At 37.6% G+C, this 19,349-nt stretch overlaps 1 protein-coding gene across 1 annotated transcript; it reads left to right on the plus strand.

The window, feature by feature from the left end:
* Positions 1-2,843: 2,843 nt before the first annotated feature.
* Positions 2,844-3,764, plus strand: LOC116900472 (olfactory receptor 4C12-like). The gene is given in 3 exon segments (XM_032902207.1): positions 2,844-3,342; positions 3,345-3,390; positions 3,392-3,764. Coding segments are annotated over 3 exon segments (906 nt in total). The 5' UTR covers positions 2,844-2,855.
* The last annotated feature ends 15,585 nt before the right edge of the window (positions 3,765-19,349 follow it).

The raw sequence follows: 19,349 nt of genomic DNA on the forward strand, positions 1-19,349 counted from the left end.
ATTTGGACTTTAGGTAAGTCTTTTTTTTTTTTCTTAAAAATATACCTTCAATAGTGTTTGAACATTTTTGACACTGTTGTTAGGAACAGGTGAAATACTACACAGAAATCACTTAGTACAGTGCCTATGAATTGCCAGTGCTCAGTGTAAGGGTGTCCCACAGGAAGCTTGCACAGTCCCACAGGAAGCTTGCACATGGCAAGTAAGCCTCAGCATGCTGCACAAAACATGGGAAAGCAGAGCACAGCAAATGTTTCATGTCCAAACTTCTGAGCATAGGAATTTTAAAAAATGACCAGACCAGGTTTTCTCAGTTTGGAATTTGGTTATCCATTTAGATCCTTGCTTCTTCATTTACAGTCTTCTATAGAAGATCAATCTCTCCTCACTCCTCTACAAATACCACAGGGTATGTTATTAATCTTTGAACCAGTACAGTGAATGAAACTCATTGATTTCTTTACTCTTCCATTGAGCATTAAAGACATCAGTTTTGACATATGGCTTAGTTGTTCAGTTTGTCTTTGTTTCTACATGGTGTGAGGGAAAATGAGGAATCTGAGTGTTTTAAAAGAGAATTAAAATGTATTCAAATTATTTGAAAACTTTCAGGAAATGGAAATATTAACTGAAGTAATGATGGACATTCAAGGTCTAGATATTATATGTAGTTTTAATCATAAAATATGACTTTATCACAGACATTTGAGTGACTATAAAAAACATTTTAGTCCAGTTTTTGTTATCCAAAGGATTAACTCCTCTAGAAAATATCTAGCAATTAGAAATGCACTCCATTTTATTCTCAGGGGTTCTTGGTCCTAGGTGGATTCTCTGGTAGTTTTGACTATTTAGAAGGGAGGCCATAATCATGGGCTCAGTGCTGTAAAGTTATTGTGTCAATGTTCCATTCACTCATTCAAATAGAGTATGGTCTCCTTTCCCTGGTCTTAATTATATATCACATTCACATTAGATGGGGACAAATTGCTTTACTCTTCCTTTTATTCTAGGAACACAGAAAACAATGTACTAAACCTGAAGTTTAGGAAACTGTAAGATTTAATAATTGCAAAGTTTTAAATACTATTCTGAAGTATGGGTAATATATGCATCTTCATCAAATAAATAAAAGAGAATTTGTATCAAGTGACTACTACTTTACTCAAAGTAGAATGAATGGTCACCTATGTAAATCATTGTTGACTAATGATATTAGTCAAAATGAGAGAACAAATTTAGCTGGTACAATAAAGATGACATCCAGCACACATATACAAAAGCTTAATACCTAACATCCATATTTTGGAAGACATGTAACATTTTTCTTTTGGAGTGTGGGTTACTTTTTGTTGAGAGTTTATTTATTATTTTCAGTTTTGTTCCTTCTTTGCGGAGTTGATATGGAGGGGCTTGAAAAGACAGAACATAATTTGGGTGAATAGGAAGAGGAGAAGGATCTTGGAGGAGTTGGAGGAAGAGAAAAAACATGATCATAATATATGGTATAAAATATTTAATAAAAAGATGTCATTCAGGATAATGCTAGGTATTCTGCGAGACAGTCATGACAATCTCTCTGTTCTAATCTTCAAAATGATTCATAAATTAGTAATTAAAATTTCATAGGCACATTATGATATTATTTAACCATATTAAGGTATTTCCTAGGCTGCCATAATGTCCCAATGTAAAATTTCCAGTTTCATATCTCTTATTTTATTCAACTTGAATACTCATGTATTCAGTTACAGGACTTCAAGAAAAATATCAAGATCATATTTTTTCAATCTCAAAATTAATAGTGGGATCTGAAGAAATTTAGGAAATAAGTTATATAAAAATAAAAATGCCCATAATATATAAATATTATGGATATAAATATTATGAGATAAATATCCTAAATATATTAATTTATTTTCTAATTTTTCCCAGTGTAGGTCATGATGTGATGTTTCAACATATATTCATGGTATGTAGTTATCAAATCAGTGTAATTATTTGCTTTTCCAACTACACTGTGGAGCACACCTCAGTACTATCTTTGTACGTAACAGTCTTTATGGATCATTCTATCTTTATAGTGACTTTAATTTTAGTCACTATAAGAAAATGTAATATTTTGTGCCACCCATTATTCTAAAGATGTAAAGAAAAAAACTCATATAGATATAATTTAACATCTGTAAAATCCAATATATATAACAATTTGATTATAAATTTTTCAATTTTAGTTTAACTCTTGAAATAAATATGTAAAACATGGAGTCTTTGAATTAGTTTTTCACTATAGTCAAAAATAATCATTATCACTTTTACCTCTGCCATATTTATATTATTATGAATGGGGTAAAGGAACTATTTTGTGGTTTTTCTTTTTTTTTTCTTTTTTTCCGGAGCTGGGGACCGAACCCAGGGCCTTGCGCTTCCTAGGCAAGCGCTCTAACCACTGAGCTAAATCCCCAACCCCTATTTTGTGGTTTTAATTGATCTTGTTTCATATATAGTTTTAGATGTCTCTAATTTTTAAAATTATTTTTAATGGTTACAATGTTCTATAATTTCAGAGTAAACTGAAGATTTTAATTGCTCCTTTACCCCCAAAGAATGTTATTCCTTTTTTCCTCATGTCTTGTATCTTATAAGAATAATTTGAAGTTAAAAAAGTAAAAGACTAGAAAAGACAAATAAGTTTGAGATTTCCAGAAAATTTGAAAAAAAAATGGGGGATTTTATCTTTGAAAGCAGAAGGTAGTAAAGATGTTTATTTGAGAAATAAGTAATTATTTTTGATTCCTTTCTTTTCTAAAGGTAAATAGCCCTTTCTGGATTTAAAAATAAACTATACTGCACACATGGAAAATAAAAGGAATGTGACTGAGTTCATCTTGATAGGTCTTACACAGAACCCCCAAATGCAAAAAGTAGTGTTTGTGTCATTTTTGGTTTTGTACCTCATAACAATTTCAGGCAACCTGCTCATTGTGGTCACTGTCATCAACAGCAAGGCTCTGAGTTCCCCAATGTATTTCTTCCTGAGTCACCTGTCTTTAATAGATACAATTTACACTTCTTCTTCAGCTCCAAAGCTGATTGTGGACTCCCTTCAGGAGAACAAAGTCATCTCCTTTAATGGATGCATGGCTCAAGTCTATGCAGAGCACATTTTTGGCGCTACTGAGATCATCCTGTTGACAGTGATGGCCTATGACCGCTATGTGGCCATCTGCAAACCTCTGCACTATACGACCATCATGAACCACAAGCTATGCATTCTCCTGGTGGGTGTGGCCTGGACCGGAGGATTTCTCCATGCAACTATTCAGATCCTCTTTACAGTGTGGCCTTCCGTGGCCCCAACATCATAGACCATTTTTGTGTGATTTTGTACCTTGTTGGAACTTGTCTGCATGGACACACACACCCTTGGTCTCTTTGTTGCTGCCAACAGTGGGTTCATCTGCCTATTTAACTTCCTGCTCTTGATGGGATCCTATGTGATCATCTTGCGCTCTCTGAAAAACTATAGCTTAGAGGGCAGGCGTAAAGCCCTCTCCACCTGTGTGTCTCACATCACAGTAGTTGTCTTATCCTTTATTCCTTGCATATTTGTGTATCTACGCCCAGTGACCACCCTGCCAATTGATAAAGGTGTTGCTGTATTTTATACTATGGTGGCCCCTCTACTGAATCCTTTAATCTACACTCTCAGGAATTCTGAGGTAAAAAATGCAATAAGGAAGCTCTGGAGGAAAAAATTATAAATTCAAATAATAATTAAACAAGGGTCTTTGGACATTGCATACATGGGCAATGCATTAAACCTCTTGTTCAACTTTTTATTTATAGCTGGGAATATCAACTATAATGAATATTTGGACATTATTTGGAGATAGTTATTAGAGAAGAGGTTAAATTGGGATTGTAATCCATATCTTTTCTTTTTCTCATACTTTTATCATCATAATCAAATTCCTTTTTCTCTTTTGAATTTATTTGTTTATTTTATAAGTATATCTGTGTATCTGAATGCATGTGTGTGCACATAGTAGGAACACTTGTGCACGGAGGACAGAGAGGCCTTAGATGTCCCTGGAACTGAAGGTACAGGATTTTTTGAGCCACTCATGAGTTATCAGCAGCAAACCCTCATCTTCTACCAAAGGATCAACTGCTCTTAATTGCTGAATCATTTCTTCACTCACAATTGGTTGCTTTCTAGTAAATAAATATAAACTGGAAAAAAATCTCAATGTTTTTTAAAAAATAGAATATTAGACTGATATTTAAAATAATCTTATATAATATTGAGATTTTGCTTATTACACATGACTGAAAAGAATATGTTTAGTTATATTCTTTTTCTTTGGACTATTAGCTTCAGATAAATTCTTTGTGGATTTTATTATTTATTAAACATCAGTTGTATAGCAAAACAATATGACTGGTATTGTTTCCATACTTTATCATTTAGGGGCCAATTGACATAAACCAACTCAACACTTTGATTAAGAGAGCAAGGTTAAAACAGAGACTGAAGGAACACCATTCAGAGCCTGCCCCACATGTGCCCCATACATATACACAACCAATTGACAAGATGGATGAAGCAAAGAAGTGCAGACCGACAGGAGCCGGATGTAGATCGATCCTGAGAGACACAGCCAGAATACAGCAAATACAGAGGCAGCAAACCACTGAACTGAGAACAGGACCCCCCATTTGAAGGAATCAGAAAAGAACTGGAAGAGCTTGAAGGGGAGCTCGAGACCCTATATGGCTAACAATGCCAAGCAACCAGAGCTTCCAGGGACTAAGCCACTACCTAAAGACTATACATGGACTGACCCTGGACTCTGACCTCATAGGTAGCAATGAATATCCTAGTAAGAGCACCAGTGGAAGGGAAGCCCTGGGTCCTGCTAAGACTGAACCCCCAATGAACTAGACTGTCGGGGGGAGGGCGGCAATGGGGGGAGGGTGGGGAGGGGAACACCCATAAGGAAGGTGGGGAGGGAAGGGGATGTTTGCCCGGAAACGGGGAAAGGGAATAAGACTCGAAATGTACATAAGAAATATTCAAGTTAATAAAAAAAAAAAAAAAGGTTCTCATAGACCCCACCAAAGGACAGTTCCAATCTAGTGGTCACACAGACGACCCCATTTACATGAGATGGGTCATAAAGCAAAACCAGAGTCATGTATCTGGGAAAGAGACTGGGGTGGAGGCTGCTAGGAAAGGAGGGAGATAGGAGGGTGGGGCTAGAGGACAATCAGAATGTATTGTTTACACCTATGGAGTTGTCAAAGAACAGATGTAACTAATTAAAAACTACAATTAAAAGATAAGATTTTTGTTGACTCTAAAAAAAAGTGAAGTTTATGCACACTGAATTAATTTATTAATGAATTAATGATAGGAGATTAAAATATGCCCTGGGGTTGGGGATTTAGCTCAGTGGTAGAGCACTTGCCTAGCAAGCACAAGGCCCTGTGTTCGGTCCCCAGCTCCAAAGAAAGAAAAAAAATATGCCCTGAGTATATAAGATGGATATCTAAGTAAGGTACATATTTTAAGAGAAAGTTCTTTCCTGAAAAATGGCATTCTAATATACATATATATATTCATTTATTATGTGTAGTTGTTGTCTATCAAGTGGTGGACATATTCAATATATATTCTTTGTCCAGGACTAGTTTATAGTTCTTGGTCAGAAGCTTGTATATAAAAAATGATTCTGTTACTGTAAGTTGTGAGCCTTCCACCAGGATAACTGAGATTGATGGAAAGAAGCTATGTCCTAGATTGACAGTCTAGGATAAAAGGGTACCAATGATAGAACATGCCCAGTCCAGTACAGGTAGATGGAGGTCATGACATTGAAATGAAACGACGGATAAAAGGTAAGTCTGGTCTGAGTTAGACAAGTGAGTACAGATTAATATGATCAAAATGCATTCTACACATGTGTGAAATTCTCAAAGAATTTTAAAAAATGAGTTTATGGACAGCACAAATTGGATCAGGTACATGACAAAAAAATAAGTCCTATTTATTAAAGCATATGAAATTAAATATTCAGGAGTGCATTTAATTAGAGAGATGAAAGCTGGTAATATATGTACAATGAAGTCTATCAAATATTTATAGATGTCATTGAAGGTAATAATGCATAAATGAAAAGATATCCCCTGTCCATTAATTAAAAGTTAACAATATTAAAATCTCCATAATATGCAAAGTTAAGTTTCTTTCTAAATGAATGTGAGTTACTAAGAAAGCTGATGCCATGTGAATCATAGGGTGCCCTAAATCCAGTGCATAGATATAGGTATGGTTTCACAGTTGACTTATATTACAGAAAATGGGGTTTGTACCAGTATTAAGCCTGATATCTAGAAAAGTGATGCCATAAAATTTGGTTTTACCTACTGATTTCCCATTTTAATTTTATTTTCTTTTTTTTTAATTTTTATTAGATATATGTCTTTACTTAACATTTCAAAGGTTATTCCCCTTCCCAGTTTCCTGTCCATAAATCCCCATCCCCCCCCCCTGCATACAGGTATTTCCCCTTTACATCCCTCTTATTGCCCCCCATATTCCCCTGCACTGGGGGTCCAACCTTGGCAAGACCAAGGGCTTTCCCTTCCACTGGTGCTCCAACAAAGGTATTCACTGCTACCTATGCAGTTGGAGCCCTGGGTCAGTCCATGTATAGTCTTTGGTAGTGGTTTAGTCCCTGGGAGCTCTGGTTGGTTGGCATTGTTGTTTTGATGGGGTTGCAAGCTCCTTCATCTTTCAACACTTCCTCTAATTGCCCCAAGGGGGTCCTATTCTTAGTTCAGTGGTGTGCTGCTAGCATTGACCTCTGTATTGGACATGTTCTGGATGTGTCTCTGAGGAGAGATCTATATCCAGTCCCTTTCAGCATGCAGTTTTTAGCTTCATCAATATTATCTATCTAGTTTTGGTGCATATATATATATACATATACATATATATATATATATATAGGCTGCATGTGTGTCAGGCTCTGAATGGCCATTCCTTGAGTTGCTGCTCTAAACTTTGCTTCCATATCCCCTCCTATGAATATTTCCCCCTTTTAAGAAGGAGTTGGAGCATCTGCATTTTGGTCAACCTTCTTCTTGAGCTTCCTGTGGTCTATTAATTTCATTTTCACATAGCTAAATGGCATTTGGTCTATAAATTCACTATGTAAGAATTTGATGCATATATACATTGATCTAAGCTGTTAACAGGAAAATAAACAGATAAACGACTGGTCCTGATGTACACTAGATTCCCCAAACCTTGTTCATGCTCACACACCTGTGGGTGTCACACTAGGTCAGATCTGGTCCCCACACTGACTCTACAGCTACTGCTTCAGGCTGCTGCTCAGCTGTGGGTCTGTTGTATGCCTCTGTAGTTTGGTCTTTTTATTGATGTGTAGGGTTTTGTATCAGCAGAGTACTAGTATCAGATATTCCCTCTTTGCCAGTTGTTCTGTGTTGAGCATACAGGAATAGTATTTTAAAAGTTTGGTGTGAATCTGCAATTAAGTCACCTATTTATTGGATTTTATTTATTAGGAGAATTTATTATTATTGCAACTTTGTTACTTATTATATATGAAAAAATATAAACATATATCCAATTTTAATTTTATTTTCAAACAGATAAATGACATTTGGTCTATAAATTCAAAGTGTATGTATACATGGTATATATATATTATATATATACATATATATACATATATATAATATATATTAACATTTTAAAAAGAATTTTAGATTTCTTTTGGTTTTATGTTTGTTCTGTGGGGATGTTTTTAATTAAAATATATCATTTTATTACCTGAGAACAAGTTCTTCTTTTTAATCTCAATAATGTTTTTTTCTCCACTTTATTAAATTGGGTATTTCTTATTTACACTTCAATTGTTATTACCTTTCCAGGTTTCCAGGGCAACATCCACCTAACCCCTTCACCTCCCCTTCTATATGGGTGTTCCCCTCCCCATCCTTTCCCCATTACTGCCCTCCCCTCAACAATCCCGCTCATTGGGGGTTCAGTCTTGGCAGGACCAAGGGCTTCCCCTTCCACTGGTGCCCTTACTAGGCTATTCATTGCTACCTATGCAGTTGCCATTGTTGTTCATGTGGGGTCTCGAGCACCTTTAAGTTCTTTCAGTCCTTTCTCTGATTCCTTCAACGGGGGTCCCATTCTCAGGTCAGTGGTTTGCTGCTGGCATTCGCCTATGTATTTGACATATTCTGGCTGTATCTCTCAGGAGAGATCTACATCCAGTTCCTATCAGTCTGCACTTTTTTGCTTCATCCATCTTATCTAGTTTGGTGGCTGTATATGTATGGGCCACATGTGGGGCAGGCTCTGAATGGGCATTACTTCACCCTCTGTTCTAAACTTTGCCTCCCTATTCCCTCCCAAGGGTATTCTTGTTCCCCTTTTAAAGAAGGAGTGAAGCATTCACATTTTGGTCATCCTTTTTGAGTTTTTTAACTAAGTAAAATATAATAAAATAAAACTATCACATTGAATTTGGAGAGGACAAACCAACAGAGAGAAAGGTACACAATCAGAGAACCAGTCATTTACATATTCAGGAGTTTCATAAAAGTATGAAAGTGTAGGCTACAACGCATTTGCAAAGGACCTAGTACAGACCCATTTAGGCCCTGTACTTGTTGCTCCAGTCTCTGTGACTGTACTTTGTTCACATGTACGTTGCTCAGTTGATATAGAAATCCTTATTCTGAAGATATCTTCCATCCTCTCTGGCTACCACATTCCTTCACCTCCCCTCCAGTGGGATCTGCCATTAACATAGATGCAGGGATTGTTCAATATTTGAAAATCAATAAACATAACCCACTATATAAAGAATCTGAAAGAAGATGACCACATGATAACAGAACAAAAAGACAATGGAGGATATCAAGAAGATACACATTGGAAAGAAAGAAGTCAAAGAATTTGTATTCATAGAAGATGTGATCCTAAAATTCCACCTGGAAGCTCGTATAGCTGATAAATACATTCAGCAAAGTAGTTTGATACAAAACTAACATGCACACACAAACACACACACACACACACACACACACACACACACACACACACACACACAAATCAGTAGCCCTGCTATACGCAAATGTAAAACAGACTAAGAAAGAAATCAAGGAATGAGCACATTTCACCGTAGCCTCAAGTAATATAAAATATCTTAAGGTACCTCTGACCAAGGCAATGAAAGACTTGTATGACATAAACTCCATGTCTTTGAAAAGAGAAATTGAAGAAGATATTAGAATATACAAGGATCTCCTTTGCTCGTGAATCAGTAGAATTGACATAGTAAAAATGGTTATCATACCAAAGGCAATCTAAATATTCAATATAACCCCCATCAAAATTCAACAAAACTCTTTGCAGACCTTGAAAGGACAATTCTTAAATCTAATATTTTTAATATGGGGAGAAATTAATTCATTTATCCTAGATTTTCTTCTAAGCTATTGTTGTATGTATATTAAAGTTCTAGAAGGGTATAACTCTATCTTTGGCATTTGTTGTCTTCCCTACTTTTCCTTCTCTTTATTTTTGTTTATTTGTATATAATTGTCTTGTCTTTGTCTCCTTAAATTTTGCATATGATAAAGGTGTTATAATTTTTATTGTTCATTTTATTGATGTGTGCCATGATACCAGTTGATTTATCACTAGTCTTCTATTTTGTTTGTTCTTGCTTTCTTAGTTCTTTGGGCTGTACTTTTATAATATTCATGTGAAATCTCTTGCTAGGGGACATAGATGTTTAATGACATAGGCTTTCCTCCCACTGTTCTTAGTTATGTATTGTGTAATTTTGGCATGCAAAATTACATGACAGGGTTTCTTTACATAGCCCTGGCTGATCTAGAACTCGCTAGGCAAACCAGACCTCAAACCCATAGAGATCCACCTGCCCCTGCATCCTATCATCTAGGGTTAGACGTGTACATCATCAAGCCTGGCTTCTCTAATTCAAAGTTTATATTTATGTTTTAATTGCCACATTGATTTCTTCATTTATCCATTTACTGTGGATTACTATATCTGTATTTCTAATTTTTCATGTTTTCTTCCAATGATCACAGTTCATTTGTAGTTAACATGCATATTTTATTTTCTATGGTCAGAAAAGACATGTGATTTAATTTTTTAATAATTTATTTGTTTATTTTTACACTCCAGATTTTATTACACTCCCAGTCCACGACCCCCCACATAGTTCGACACTCCCATAGTTCCACATCGCTCCCCATGTCTCCACAAGGATATCCCCACCCTACCCACTCCACCGGACCTCTAAACTTCCTGGCGCCTCCAGTCTCTTGAGGGTTAGGTACATCTTCTCTGACTGAACAGAGACCCAGGAGTCCTCTGCTGTATATGTGTTGGAGGCCTCATCTCAGCTGGTATATGCTGCTTGGTTGGTGATTCAGTGTCGGAGAAATCTCAGGAGTCCAGGTTAATTGAGACTGCTGGTCCTCCTACAGGGTTGCCCTCCTCCTCAACTTCCTTCAGCTTTTCCTAGACCAGAGAGGCTAGCAGCTTCTGTTCATTGTTTGGGTGCACATATCTGCATCTGACTCTTTTAGCTGCTTGTTGGGTTTTTTGGAGGGCAGTCATTATAGGTCCCTTTTTGTGAATGCTGCATAGCCTCAGTAATGGTGTCAGGTCTTGGGGTCTCCCCTTGAGCTAGATCCCACTTTGGGCCTGTCGCTGGACCTTCTTTTCTTCAGGTTCTTCTCCATTTCCATCACTGCATTTCTTTCAGACAGGAAGAATTATGGGTCAGATTTTTGACTATGGGATAGCAACCCCATCCTTCATTTGATGTCCTGTCTTTCTGCTGGAGGTGGGTTCGATAAGTTCCCTCTCCTCACTGTAGGGCATTTCATCTAGGGTCCCCCACCCCCTTTGAGTCCTGAGAGTCTCTCAATTCCAAGGTCTCTGCATCCTACAGATTGAGAAAAAAAATCTTCACTAACCCACATCCATTCGATAGAGGGCAAACATCCAAAATATATAAAGAACTCAAGAAGCTAACCACCAAAAAGACCAAACAACCCAATCAAAAAGGGGGTAGTGTTTGATTTCATGCAAATTTATCTTTGGACTTACTAAAATTACACCAAGAAGTTATTAATTTAGAAAAAGCAGAGCTTTTACATTTTGATGCAACTCTAAATGAAGAATGTTGCTTTTATATTGATCATTTAGGAGTAGTTAAAGACTCCATGGCCTAAGTTAGGCAAGGACTACCCAAAAGGAAGAGAGACAGAGACCAGAATCAAGAACGGTTTGAGTCTTGGTTCACTACTTTCCTGTGGTTGACAACTTTGATTTCAACTTTATTTGGACCCCTGATTATTATTATGCTACTTTTAACTTTTGGACCGTGTATCTCTCTTTTTAATATTAGATATATTTTTTTTTTTTTTTTTTTTTTTTTGGAACTTGTGACCGAACCCAAGGCCTTGCATTTGCTAGGCAAGCGCTCTACCACTGAGCTAATTCCCCAACCCTAGATATATTTCTTTACTTACATTTCAAATGCTATTCCCTTCCTGGTTTCCCTGTCCATAAGCTCCCCATCCTCTCCCTCCCCCCCCCCATACAGGTATTCCTCCATACATCCCCTTACTGCCCCCCCATATTCCCCTGCACTGGGGCGTCCAACCTTGGCAAGACCAAGGGCTTCCCCTTACACTGGTGCCCCAACACGGATATTCTCTGCTACATATGCAGTTAGAGCCCTGGGGCAGTCCATGTATATTCTTTCTGGACCATGTATCTTAAATAGATTGATTGCCTTCATACAGGATCGCTTTCAGCAAGCCCAGCTATTTGTCGTGGCAGTTATTAGTCACTATGAAGAAATGCATTAAGCACATGCTTGGCTTTGATATGTTCTTCGTGGCCTCGATCTGACTGGGAAAGATTGTGCTATAGAAGGCTGGTTAATCAATGACGGTAAGATCTTACATGGGTAAGCCAACCTCAGACAGACATGGTCACCTGGTCAATCTTTGCCCTAGACGGAATTATGAAAAATAAATAAAGCTTATGCCCTCATCCTACAACTAGTACTGTCAGCCTTAAAAAAATGAAAAAGGGGGAAACTGTGACCTCCTCAGCCTGGCAGGCTAGGGAGACTGTGAATATGCACAGGAAATGCAGCAGACCTTGAGTTACAGGACTTACTGGCCTGAGCAGAAACATCTGCCTGAGCCAGCTCTGAGCTTTGATGTTCTGGAACTAGCAAGTTCCAGCATTGTTGTGCTGGAGTAAAAGAGCTGCAAAGAAATGGAAACTTATTGGATTTACTGCTGTGCTCTTGCTATCCCTACTCTACTGTTCTGGGGATGGGTTTTCTAGTCTCCCTTTACATACACTGTGCTGAATAGTAAACATTGAGTCTTGATCAGAAAAAAAAAAAATGGGGTATAGAACTAAACCAAGAATTCATAACAGAGGAATCTCGAATGGCTGAGAAGCACCTAGAAAATGTTCAAAGTTCTTAGTGATCAGAGAAATGCAAATCAAAACGGCCCTGAGATTTCACCTTACACCAATCAGAATGGCTAAGATCAAAAACTTAGGAGACAGCACATGTTGGTGAGAATTTGGAGAAACAGGAGCACTGCTCCATTGCTGGTAGGATTGCAAACTGGTACAACCACTCTGGAAATCAATTTGGAGGTTCCTCAGAAAATTGGAAATAGACCTACCTAAAGACCCAGAAATACCACTCTTGGAAATATACCCAAAAGATGCCCCATCATGACACAGGGGCACATGCTCTACTATGTTCACAGTAGCCTTCTTTGTGATAGCCAGAAGCTGGAAACAACCCAGATGTCCCACAACAGAAGAATGGATACAGAAAATGTGGTTCATTTACACAATGAACTCAGCTATTAAGAATGAGGACATCCTGAATTTTACAGGTAAATGGATGGCACTAGAAAATATCATCCTAAGTGAGGTAACTCAGACCCAAAAGGAAATGCACAGTATGTTCTCACTAACAAGTGGATATTAGAAAAAAAATACAGAACATCCAAGATACAGTCCACAGAACTCAAAAAGATCAACAAGCAGAAGGGCCCAAGTGAGGACACCTCAATCCCACTTGGGAGGGAGAAGAAAGCATCCACATGAGGGGAGGGATGGAGGGATAGGGGAGAGAAAGGGGATAGGGGTGGGAGGAGAGGAGAACATGATCTGGTATTGGGTAGGGGAAAAGGACTGAAGCTCCGAGGGTCAGCAAAAAGAATGGAAATGGGCGACCACCAGAGGAAGGAGATTGGGAGAACCCTCTAGAATGTGGGTTGATTTTGACGTTGTTAATATCTGGAGATGTGATTCATAGGCTAGTATAATTTCTATCCTAAAACATGTTCTATGTGATGATAAGAATATTTTGAAACACTGAGAAGAAATACTTAGTAAATGTGTGCTATATCTATTTCGTCTGCACTGTGTCTTAATTTTAGTATTTGTTTTTTATATCTATGATTTGTGATGGAAGTAGGATATTAAGCTCTAGCTAGCATTATATTTTGGAGTCATTCACTTTTCCCTTTCACACACACACACACACACACACACACACACACACACACACACACACACATATGGTGATCCAGTATTGTAGAACTGATAAATGACCCTCTGTGTTTTTCTTTACAATTTTGTTTTCAAATGTTTTATCTGAAATAAATATAAGTAATTCTGTAAGTTCCTTATTTCAATTAAAGTGTATGTATTTTCATGTTTCACTAATCTCTCTTTTAAATATACATATTGTCTCGCATGTAAACAATGGAATAGGGTGAAGGTGTGTCTTAAGACAATGAGAGAGAGACTGGCACTGATCAAACCACCACTATGAACACCATGAGTTTAAGGCAAGCGGCAGCTCTCTGGTCCTATTTCCCATGGGCTTACATTTGTAGACATTAAATGACTAATGTCATTAATAGTCCTACTTAGGGCTGGCAACACTTATTTCCGTGGAAAGCATGAGTGATATTTAAAAGTTGATAAACCTATATCCTCAAAGCATACTTATGTTTCACAGAAAACATAATATTCTTAGAATTGTTTTGTCATTTAAGAGAAGGGAATGATTTTTAATATAATATGAATATATAGACTTTAAACTCAAAGAAGTATTACGTTTAATAATGAAACACTAAAACTTCTCTTTACTTTCCATGGGTTATTTTTCTTAAATATTCTCTCTATTTTTGAGATTATAATAGAATTACATCATTTTCCCCTTCTCTTTTCTCCTTTAAAACTCTCCACTATGCTCCTCCTTGTTCTCATTCAAATTCATGGCATCTCTTTAAATTAATTGGTGTTACGTCTGCGTGTGTGTGTGTGTGTGTGTGTGTGTGTGTGTGTGTGTGTGTGTCTGTGTATTGTTCATTTGTATACTTTTTGTATTATGTTTTCAGGAAAGACCAATTGGTGTGTTCCTCCCTGGAAAAGACTATTTCTCTCCTGTTTAGCACTCCTTAATTGCCTATAGTTCTTTGTGTAAGGTTGAAGGCTTGTGTATATTTCTAGTTTGCTATGAGACTGTTTCCTAATAAAATCCAAGGTTACCCCTGTAAAGCCTTCAAGTTCATTTTAAGAATAAAATGTTCCTCCTCTTCATAGAATCTTCATGTAATAACAAAAATAGAATTCTGATGTTATAAGTCTCCTATATCATATGGAGGAAAAGTTTGGAGCAGAGAATAAAGGAATGGCCATTCAGAGACTGCCCAACATGTGGCCCATATATATACAGCCACCAAAACTAGATAAGATTGATGAAGCTAAGAAGTGCATGCTGACAGGAACCATATATAGATGTCTCCTGAGAGACACAGCCAGAACATGTCAAATACAGAGGTGAATGCTAGCAGCAAACTCTTGAACTGAGAATGGGACCCCCGTTGGAGGAATTAGAGAAAGGATTAAAAGAGCTGAAGGGGCTTGCAACCCCATAAGAACAACAATATCAACCAACCAGAGCTCCCAGAGACTAAACCACTACCCATCGACTATACATGAACAGACCCATGGCACCAGCTACATATGTAGCAGAGGAGGGCCTTGTTGGGCACCAAAGGAAGGAGAAGCCCTTGGTCCTGCCAAAGTTGGATCCCCAGTGCAAGGAAATGTCAGGGGTATGTGGGAAGGAGAATGAATGGGGAGGGGAACACCCTTATAGTAGGGGAGGGGGATAGAATAGGGCGCTATGTCCGGGAAACTGGGAAAGGAAATAACATTCAAAATGTAAATTAAAAAATAGCCAATAAAAAAATTTAAAAAAGAAATGTTCAAAGTCCTTAGTTATCAGGGAAATGCAAATCAAAATGACCCTGAGATTCTACCTTACTCCAATCAGAATGGCTAAGATCAAAAACTCAGGTGACACAAATGCTGGCAATGTGGAGAAAAGGAACAGTCCTCCATTGCTGGTGGGATTGCAAACTGATACAACCACTCTGGAAATCAGTCTGGAGGTTCCATAGAAAATGGACATTCTACAACCTGAGAACCCAGCTATACCTGTCTGGGCATATACCCAAAAGATACCCTACTATGTTCGTAGCACTCTTGTTTGTGATATCCAGAACCTGGAAGCAAGCCAGATGTCCCAAAACAGAAGAATGGATACAGAAAATGTGGTTCCCTTACACAGTGAAATACTACTCAGCTATTAAGAGAAAGAACATCCTGGGGGTAAGCAGAAAGAATGTAAATAGGTAACTTCGGAGTTAGGAGGTTGGGTGGACCCCCCACATTATACCAGAAACCTGGGAGGTGAGAGACTCTTAGGATTCAAAAGGAGGGACATTAGATGAAATGCCCTGAAGTGGGGAGAGGGAACTTGTAGAGCCCACCTGCAGCAGAAAGACAGGGCTTCAAGTGAGAGAGGGGTTTGCTATCCCAAAGTCAAAAACTCTGACCCATAATTGTATTGTTCCTGTCTGAAAGAACTGCAGGGATAAAATGGAGAACCTGAGGAAAAGGAGGTCCAGCCACAGGCCCAAAGTGAGACCCAACTCATGAGAAAGCTCCAAGGCCTGACACTTACTAAGGCTAAGGACTGTTCAGAAAAAGGAACCGATCATGACTGCCCTCTGCAAGATCCAACAAACAACTGAAAGAGTCAGATGCAGATATTTACATCCAACCAGAGGAGAGAAGCTCCTGTCCCCTGTGGTTGAATTAGGGAAAAACTGGAAGAATCTGGGGAAGAGGTCAACCCTGTAGGAGGACCAGCAGTCTCAATTAATCTGGACCCCCGAGATCTCTCAGACACTGGATCTCCAACCAGGCAGCATACACTAACTGATATGAGGCCCCCAACACATATGCAGCAGAGGACTTCTGGGTCTAGGTTCAGTCAGAGAAGATGTACCTCAACCTCAAGAGACAGGAGGCCCCAGGGAGTGAGAAGGTCTGGTGGGGTGGAAGATGGGGATGAGGACATCGTCATGGAGATCGGGGGGAGATATGGGATGTGGAACAGTCAGAGGGAGGACTGGAAAAGAGATTAAAATCTTGAGTGTGAAAGAAAAGATTAAATAAAATTTTAAAAAAGTCTCCAACACCATAAATAAATTAAGGACATGTATCAGTTTCTCTGAGTGAGAAGAAGCACTGGCATAATGACTGTCCCCAAGTCTATAGTCTGACTAGCATTTCTGCCTTTGTACTTTGGCTCACTACAAACCAGTTGCATGGTCTGATATTTCATACTAGATGAACCTGCTAGAAACTTTTGGAGACAAGTATCAATTAAAAGTAAAAAGTGAAATGAAGCCCTATGTGTTCCAATATAGGTAGCCTGTGATCTATTAAAATTGTATTGCTCAAAATTTTGGAGTAAATATGGCTACATATACCAGTCTTATCTGAGAAACTGTCTCTGAGCAGAAAAAAATTCCTCACCAACAAATAGTATAGACTACAAAGTATTCTGTAGTGGCTACCCCTTGAAATTTACAGAGGCTCCAAAAGAGATAGTAGTACCAAATCTCAATAGCGTCTGCAAACGTGTTTTGTAGGTAAGGTCAAAGTTCTGAATGACAGAAGCACAATGAAGGGAATAAGGAAACACCAGCATCACCAAATGATAAAAATTTACCTCACCAATAAATAACAGTCAGTGCCTCCTAATATGGTACCTGAGAAAACTTCAGCCTCCCTTGTAAGATATTCCTGCTAGATCCAAAATTGAACTTAACATAGGGAACAGGAGACAAACATAATTTAGAATACACAAATATTCTACAAAATAACTGCCCTATACTCTACACAAATATCCATCTGATAAAATACAAGGAGATTCAGAAATGGCTTTATGTGATGGAATGCATGCCTTGATGTGCACACTATGGAGGCAGTGTGACAACTTGAGTTCCCTTTAGCTACAAGGGGAACTTTATTAGGACAGCTAGTGAAAGGGTAATAAGCTGTGTGGCTGCTTTTAATCTTATCTCTCTTTTTAATTGTGCCATTCATTTTTTGTGCATATATTCTATGTACAAGTATACAAAAAGAAGATAACAAAAACCAAATACGCAAAATGTGATTCTGTGGGGAGCCAGAGTAGTTCTATTCAAGAATTTTTGCATTGTATCTGATTCTGAATAATACTTAAAATAATGCATAAAATACTTTTCAATTTTTATCACATTCATGCATTCACCTACTTATTTATTAGTTTTTTTTATTTATTGATTTGTGTGTATGTTCATGTGCTTAGGTGCCATGATAAATGTGTGGAGGACAGAAGACAGCCTATGACAGTCAGTTCATTCTTTCTATTATGTGAGTCCCAGGGATTTCATTGAGGTTCATTGGTCTTGGTGACAAGTGCCTTTATTTTCTGAACCATCTCTCTGGTACTTAAAATTATATCATTAAATGAATTATGCATTAAAAGCATAGACATATAAGCACAGGAAAAATAAATATGTATTTTTCAAAAACACAATCAATAAATAAATATAATTAGATTTTAATGAAATAGCATTGATATGACCTAAATAGCTTACCATTTCATCAATTTGTTTTATAAAAAGTTCTATTCATAGAATATGAGAACCCAGCATGCTATACTGTATTGTGTCATTGGTGCATATGTATAAATGAAGGCAATTTTCTCAATTTAGGTAAGTAGGTCAGAAGTCCTTGGCAATTTCCCCTTGTAACCATACCTACCATATATAAACAAAGACTGGACTTTGGCAACTCAGCTTTTGGCAATGTTTTTTTTCCCTCAAGATAAACAACTTGGAGGAGGGTTCTGAAATTTTGTGAAGAGTGCTTGTCCATATAAAAAAATGAGTTCAAAAATATGCCTAATGAAGTCAATGTTCAGAATAAGTAACCAAACACAAATATTATGTTTAATGTGGTTCCTGGAAAATGATAAATTTTATAAATTTTAGGCATAGCTGATATACATAAACTTTAAAGAAAATATCAAATCCTACTCAAAATATGTCAGAAAATATATTAATTTAAAAACTGAAATTATTTCTATAAAGCAGTCTTTCAAATAATTTACTAAATCTATCACTTTCATGGATCTAACAGGAATCTTATGTTCAATAAAGAAAACATACAATAAAAGCAGTTTAAGTGAACTAACTAGTCAGCATTTCAGCCACCAAAAATACATTACATATGACTGAGAGATTTAAAGCCACATAAAATACTTTTAAACTTTTATCACATGCATGTATTTGCTTATCTATTTGTTTAATTACCTATTGGTTTGTGTGTATTTCATATTCTTAGGTGCCATGGTACACCTAAGGATGAATTGTCAAAAGGGTGAGCAGGTCATGTTTAGTGTATAATGATTCCCCCAATATGGGGGAAATCCAGCCTTGGCAGGACCAAGGGCTTCTCCTTCCATTGGTGCCCAACAAGACCATCCTCTGCTACATATGCAGCTGGTGCCATGGGTCTGTTCATGTGTACTCTTTGGATGGTGGTTTAGGCCCTGGGAGCTCTGGTTGGTTGGCATTGTTGTTATGCCCCTTCAACCCTTTCAATCCTTTCTCTAGTTCTTCCAATGGGGGTCCTGTTCTCAGTTCAATGGTTTGCTGCTAGCATTCACCTCTGTATTTGATATTCTCTGGCTGTGCCTCTCAGGAGACAGCTATATCCAGCTCATGTCAACATGCACTTCTTAGCTTCATCAATTTTACCTAGTTTTGGTGGATGTACATATATGGGCTGTATA

Source organism: Rattus rattus, chromosome 5, assembly GCF_011064425.1.
Source record: "Rattus rattus isolate New Zealand chromosome 5, Rrattus_CSIRO_v1, whole genome shotgun sequence".
NCBI classification, from domain to species: Eukaryota; Metazoa; Chordata; class Mammalia; order Rodentia; family Muridae; genus Rattus; species Rattus rattus.